Below are 7,413 nucleotides of genomic sequence, written 5' to 3' on the forward strand. Positions count from 1 at the left end.
GTAAGAGACTCACTACAAGCAGAAGTAGCTATTCTTCAAAAAGGAGGAGAATAGCTACAAATAAAAATCCGTTGAGGGATAAAAAAAAAATAAAAAAACCATAAAGGCAAAAATAAAAAAAGACCCAACGGGCAAAAATTACAAAATACGCCATAGGAGCAAGAAAAAAAAAACAAAAAAGACCCACGGGGCAAATTAAAAAAAAAAATAAAATAACTAAAGGAGGACAATAAAGTCCCAAAAAGAAAAAAACATGCAATTTTGAAAAGAGGACATCAAAAGTCCCAATTAAAAAAGAAGTAAATTAAAAAAAAAATAATAATAATAATAAATAAATGAAAGAAAAGCAGTAAAAAAAACGAAGAAGCAAAATATACAAAAAAAAAAAAAATATATATAAAAGCAAAAAATGGAAAAGGAGTTCCAAAATCAAAAGTTCCAAGAAGAGGAGCGAGAAAATACAACAGCGTCAGGAGTTATTGAGCTCGAAAATCCTGGGGCATTGAATACATCCGAGTTCGATATGGAAAAAATGGTACGAGAGTTTCGGGCGTTCCAGAATGTGATTATCCAGCAGCACCAGGAGAAAATTAAGTCGATTATGGAAGAAATTGAGCAGATGTTCCTATCGCAGCAATCCAGCAACAATCAAAAAGGGGACAAGGAAGAAAAGGAAAGGCAAGTCGTCGAAGCTGGAAAAGATGACCTGTCCACACAACTAGCAAATGCAAGAGAGGGACATAATGCTGTTGAACGAAAACAGATTCCAGTCTTGGAAGGTAATTCTGGGAATTTTTTCCCGCCGGCAAGTCCTCATTTTGAGGAACGGAAAGAAGAAGAAGAAAATTCCGCCCTGACCAATGAAGAACCCGAAAAACATAATGATATTGGAGAAAAGGAAAAAGAAATGAAGGCGATAAGCACAGAAGGTCCCATCATTTCCAACGAATATGGAAAAGAATTAATCGAAGAAGTGGGAAAAGACAAACAAAGTTCTCTGGTTCCGGTTCCTGAAGAGTATTCCAACGAGTATGGAAATGAATTTATCGAAGAAGTGGGAAAAGCCAAACAAAATTCTCTGGTACCGGTTCCTGAAGGTCTTAGCGAAATCCATAGCAAATCATCAAGGGCCGTGAAAACAGAAGACGACGAATCGGAGCTTACAATAAAGCCAACGGCAATCTTTTGCTACATGGGTGATGACGGTCTGCAGCGATGGACTACTAATTCGGCAGCATGGAAAATGAAGCCGGCAAATAAAGGTGGTGGTATCGGCAAGAGAGGCTGGATTAAACGTTGGAGTCGTTTCCTGGAAGCGGTTACCTGATATTATTTCAACATATATAGATAGTTACGCATAAATTTTCTTTTCAAATCTTTCATATCTTTATATTTAAATATTCCATATTATCCATTTGTTAACTTTATAAAAAATACAGTCCACTATAAACATGCACAGGGGAGAATGTACAAAATACTTTGTACATACTTTTGAGTGCGGTTGAGGCGCTGGGAAAAACTAGCAATAAACAATAAATATTCAAAAATTACATATTTCCCAGCCGCCATAAAATACCACATGTGAACAACTCGGTGATCTTGTGCGCTGACGCATACGATAATGTGTCAGATAATAAAGGTTATGACCCACACGCACAGATATCGATGCGCTCAGTAGATGCACAAGATCACTTGAATGAAATGTAAAGCAGCCCTGCAATGTTCTCCATTCAATATTAGAATAGATAAGAACAATTGTGTGGCTGCGCCTAGGTTAAGTTAGATTAGTTTCAGTAGTACGTAAGAAACAAATATTTTAAATAAAAACAGAATTGAATCAACAGCCAAACCGTTCGGTTGGTTTTCTCTTCTCACTCAAGGGATCTTGTTGGTCTCTTTTCCAAAATATAATAAAAAACATCCTTTATTCCAGATCTTAGTATGGCAAAATGCTCTACAAAATTGTTTATAATATGCTATAGATCCAAGAATTGGCTAGATTTTCCAGCCGAACTGGTTGCAATTCGGATCATAGGGTTTTTTTAATAGATTTTAGGTCAACTTAATGGAAATCGCCAACATAGTCTCATGTTTTAGTTTTAATCCCCTACTATTTCATCCAATACCACGTTCACCCATGTTTTGCTCTAATTTCATAATCTGCTGGAATTTTCCTGCAAATATAAAAAAAAATAATTTTACTTTTTTTGCCTAGGTAGGTTATATTCCAAAATCATTTAAATAATTGCGTTATCCGTCCTATGAAATTTGAAGAATTCAATTCCAAAAACAATATCTATCATGCCAATATGGTACCCCTTCATGCCATTATGAAAGCTATTTGGCCGAATTGTGATTGTGATTTGTGAACTAAAATGTAAATTGAAATTTCGTTTAATGTCCTTGCGACTGGTAGGGATAACATAACACATTCATTTCGTCGCTGGAATTTGACAGGCAGTTGTTTGATATGCTGTGTCTAATGTGGATCAACACATACACGTGTACACACACATTCGTGTGTGTGTATGTACAACTATTGTGTGCAAGTTGATATAGTGATCCCACACTTTTAGTCTCTCACTCCAGTGTTAGTCTTCTACTCCAGCGACCGCTTCGGTTACATTCACCTCATTTGCATATTTTCCTCCACACACATCACTGAACAAAATCCTCTAAAAACTGTTTTGTGGATACACTCTATTTGGCCATTTGATGTTGGTTGTAGTCGTTCTTTTTGCAATGGCCTTGATGGATTTTAAAAAAGCTTTTGAGCCGATGATTGATTCCCAAAAACAATTTCAATCAAAATGTAGTTGATAACTTATTTTTTACAAAAAAAAAAAAAAAAAAAAAAAAAACGAAAAACAATGATTTACATTTTGAAATTAAAAACAAAACAAATTCATGCAAACCTATTACATATGTATGGCTTTTATGGGTTTTATGTTGCTTGTCATCAAAGTGGCGAGAGTTGGTGTGTTCTTCCATTAAAGTGGACAAAAGGATTAGAGATGAACTTTGTTTATGAGGGCGATAGGAAAATTTGTTGACTTCAATGAATTGATCCAAAGTTTTAATCGATATGCATGGAAAAGATGAAAGTTTTGGAAATTATCTAAAATTTAGAAGATTTTCTTTTATAGAAACAATTCTGTTATACAAGATTCTATTATCAAAATTACACTTTTATATCTAGAATTAGAGAGATTTTTTCTTTCTATAAAATACATCATAAAATTCAATCGTTAGAAACCTCTATGTCATCTGCCACTTTCATTACTACCTAAAACCGAAAAACTTTAAACTAAAAATAGAGACTAGAGGCCAGAGGGTCCATATAGGCAAGTTGTCTGCCAGGGAATCCATATACACAAGCTGAGGGCCAGAGAGTTCATATAGACATATAGAGACATATACATAAATGTGATCTAAAGGAAGGTGAGCCCACATAAACGAGCTAAAAGCCAGGGAGTTCATATCAGCAGACGGGTTGCCGTGGGGTCCAAATAGACAAGTTGGGGGCCATATAGACCATATAAACGAGCTGTGGGCTAGAGAGTCCATATAGGCGCGCTGGGTGCCAGGGAGTCTATATAAATGATCTGGAGCCATAAGTGTCTATATATACGAGGTGGAGGCTCGGGGTTCCACATAAGCAAGCTGGATGCCATGGATTCCATAAAGACGAACTGGATACCAGGGAGTCCAAATGGACAAGTTCGAGGCCAGCGAGTCCATGTAGATGAGCTAGAGGACAGGGACTCTGTATAAACGAGTTGGTGCCAAAGTATAGACGAGCTGGTGCCAAGGGAGTCTATATAGACTAGCTGGGGACCATAGAGTCTATAAAGACGGACTGCATGCCAGGGAGCCCGAGGAGTCCATGCAGATGATTTAGCGGACAGACAGTCTGATTAAACGAGCTGGTGCCAAGGTAGCCCATATAGACGAGCTGAAGCCAAGGGAGTCAATATAGACGAGGACGGTGAATCCATATAAACGAGCTGTAGGCCAGTGAGTCCATATATACGAGTTGGATGCTAGGTAGTTCATATAAACGCGCTGGATGCCAGGGTGTGCATATAGGCTAGCAAGAGGCCAAGGATCTCATATAGATGAGATAGAGGCCAGGGAGTCTAAAAATTCGGACTGGATGCCAGGAAGCCTAAATAGAAAAGTTTAAGGCCAGTGAATCTATATAGACGAGCCGTAGGCCAAGGCATCCATACAGAAGAGCTAGAGGACAGGGAGTCCATATAGATGAGCTGGATGCTAGAGGGTGCATATATAGTTCCCGGTCCATAGGGGAAATCCTCGTAATACCAATAAATCTAGGGTGCATATTATACCGTATGCAGTCCATTTTATAAAACAGGTCAAAATTATCCGTAACTCCACTAGAAAGTGACAACATTAACTTTAACTCTGACATTCTACTTTGGGGTACTCATCTAGGTATCCGAGTCCCTGATTAGGTTTTGTGCTTAACATACTTGTATATCCTTGCTTGAGTTCGTGTTAAGGTCTCTCGCAGTAGTATCCTGGCTTATTCTTGAGGCACCTTGCTTGAGTACTTATCAAGGTTTCTCGCAGTAGTATCCCCGCATACTTTTATATTCGATCTAGGGTATTTATCCACGTCTTTGCAGTATAATCTACTCTTATCCAGTGGATACCTTTCTCACATTCTTCTGAGGACTAGAGCATTTAGCCAGAAATTGGGTCTTCCAACCTCAGATCTTTCTGCTTTCCCTCATACGAATTTATTTCAAGGTCTCGAGTCAAAAGAATACTGAAAACTCCAGATTACCGGACCAAAGATTGGCAGCTTTTGTCAGTGTGTCCTTGTAGAACCCTGCTTTAGTAGTTATTTAGATCTATTGCAGCAATATCCTTCTGGCGACTTGCTTGAATACTTATTATGGTTCTTCTTGTTTAAATACCTATTAAGATTTTTGGCCTATAGAATCCTTCTATGTCCTTTCTGAACCTTGCTTGAGTATTTATTTAGGACTCTCATAGCAGTATCCTTTCATATCCGTGCTAGAATTCATGTTTATCCAGTGAATATCATCCCATATCCATGTTGGACCTTCCTGCTCTTCCTCACAAATTCCAATCACAATGTGGATCGAAGGCTGCCAACTTTGGTAGGAGAATTGATAATTGCAAAAAGTAGCAATATTAGAGAGGGACCGGGCCAGGGACTGCACGTTGCCTGCTTCTTCTATTAAGAAAATACGTCATGAAAGTATTCATCTATGTAACGTTCTTATGTCCATGAAAGGAGTCTTTAAGGTCATTGAGAGAAACTTCTGTCAAAAATATGTCCCTTTTTATCCTTACTAGAATAATGTCGTGTTTTGGTCCTTATACAACATTGTTTTATTTTTTTCATATCTTACTTTCGCTTTGTCTTCATTGAGGTCCATCATCTCCACACTCACAACAACAACAACAACAACAACAACAACAACAATTTGCTCTCTTTGTTTCAATAAAACAGGATATTATCTTTGATTTTTCAATGAACGACAAATAAGAGCAACAACAGAAAACTTGAAATCAACAAAAACAAACATCTGCAAAAAATTTCAACTAAAACTCAGGCAATGCATCCGGTGTCCTCAAAAAGAAAAACAAAACCGCGACCAAACTGGATGAAATAAACAAATGACAAATGACTACTGGTTAATTCATATGCCCCGACATTGGACGACGGCCACGACGACGATAATGATTTACGTTCCAAGTGATATACGAGCAAGTGTCTGGGCAACGGTTTGGTATTATGTGAAAGTGTATGAACTAACTGGTCTTCAGTATGGGCCGACAAATGCGGAGAAGTTGAAATAATTAAACATGATTTGTTTAATGAAAGAATGATGAAAATGAGGGAAGCTGATGATGTTGGCAAAGAAGGGGAATGAACCATGGATGGCTACGGTAATTCCTTGACATTGACATTACTCGGAATACATTACCATGGCATGGGACTCTAATACAGACCAAAGCATCATCATCACCGTCATCATAATTAAGATGATAGTCTTTTGGCTGCCTCGATTTTCATACTCCAATCAATCTGGCATGAAGGAAACTATACCTACATAGGTATTTACCAGTGACCATATCAAAACACGCTCACACACATGCATATCTCTGTAGACTTCCATACATCTTCATTTCGTAGTGAGGCGAAGATTGCTGTCGTTCCACCAAATGTCTGGTGTTTGTCTTGACACAAGAAAATCTCAGTCTAGTTCAAATCAAGCCCTGCATTCTTACTTCTAAATTTAAATTCATGATAATGAGTTTGTCAACTTAGATCACTCGACTGGTTAATGTCACAGCAGCAAACATTGCTCGAATGTTTGTTGAGATTAGTAGTGCGGTACAACATGGACATGGAAAGGCACTAAATACAAATATGTTAATTTGTTCTGTCTCCGGAAGAAGAAGTTCCAGAGTGAATGGAGTTAAGACAAATGAATGAAGAACTGCTTCTCTTCTAGGTGATAATAGAGAGGAAGGGGGAAAAGTTAAATTGTCATATTTAAACATCACAGTGAAGTCAAAGGGTGTTGGAGGGCGAAAGGACTGGAGGTCAACAAAGACGAGCTTAAGGCCATGTAATCCGTATAGACAAGCTGTGGGCCAGGGATTTCATATAGATGAGCTAGACAAGCCAAAAAAAAAAAAAAAAAAAAAAAAAATAATTAAGGCTTAAGCTTAAGGCTAATGAGTCCTTATAGATGAGGCCAGGGAGCCCGTATATACGAGTTGAAGGCCAGGGGGTCTAAATAGACGAGCTGGAGAACAGGGAGGTGGTGGCTAAGGAATTCATATAAATCAGTTAGAGGCCAGGATGTCCAGACAAACCAAGAGCCAAGAAGTTAATGTTGACAAGATTAAGGTCAGGGTGTCTGTATAGACGAGCTGGAAGAAGGCAGTTCATATAGATGAGATTAAAGCCAGGGTGTTTGTATAGACGAGCTGGACGCCAGAGAGTACTATGGGGAAGCTAGACGAGTCATGAATTCAATATAGGCGAGGTGAGACCAGGCAGTGAGTAGTTGAGCTGAGAGGCCAGACAGTCCATATAGACGAGCTAGAGGCCCGAGATTCCATATAGACGAGTTGTTGCCCAAGGAGTCTACATAGACGAGCTGAAGGCCAGAAAGTCATTTTTGACGAGCTGGAGTTCATGGAGTCCATACAAACGAGCTGAAGGCCAGAGAGCCCATATAGGCGAGCTGGAGACCAGAGGGTCTATATAGAGTAGCAGTAGGCCAAGAGTCCAAATAGACGAGCTAGATACCAGAGGGTCCATATAGAGTAGCAGTACGCCAGAGAGTCCAGATAGACGAGCTGGAGGCCATAGAGTCCATTTAGACGAGCTGGAGGCAA

At 38.8% G+C, this 7,413-nt stretch overlaps 1 protein-coding gene across 1 annotated transcript; it reads left to right on the forward strand.

Annotated features, from left to right (window-relative positions):
- Nucleotides 1-409: 409 nt before the first annotated feature.
- Nucleotides 410-1,327, forward strand: LOC109613154 (high mobility group nucleosome-binding domain-containing protein 5-like). Its single transcript, XM_059132303.1, has 2 exons — nucleotides 410-779; nucleotides 834-1,327. Exons 1-2 carry the CDS (start codon nucleotides 410-412, stop codon nucleotides 1,325-1,327), a joined length of 864 nt encoding a protein of 287 aa, XP_058988286.1.
- Nucleotides 1,328-7,413: the final 6,086 nt, after the last annotated feature.

Source organism: Musca domestica, unplaced genomic scaffold, assembly GCF_030504385.1.
Source record: "Musca domestica strain aabys unplaced genomic scaffold, Musca_domestica.polishedcontigs.V.1.1 12, whole genome shotgun sequence".
Taxonomy (NCBI): domain Eukaryota; kingdom Metazoa; phylum Arthropoda; class Insecta; order Diptera; family Muscidae; genus Musca; species Musca domestica.

Coding starts and splice junctions, on each gene's coding strand:
- LOC109613154 (XM_059132303.1), top strand. CDS start 410: ATGGAAAAGGAGTTCCAAAATCAAAAGTTCCAAGAAGAGGAGCGAGAA. Junction 780..833: donor ACAGATTCCAGTCTTGGAAG/GTAATTCTGGGA, acceptor AGGAACGGAAAG/AAGAAGAAGAAAATTCCGCC.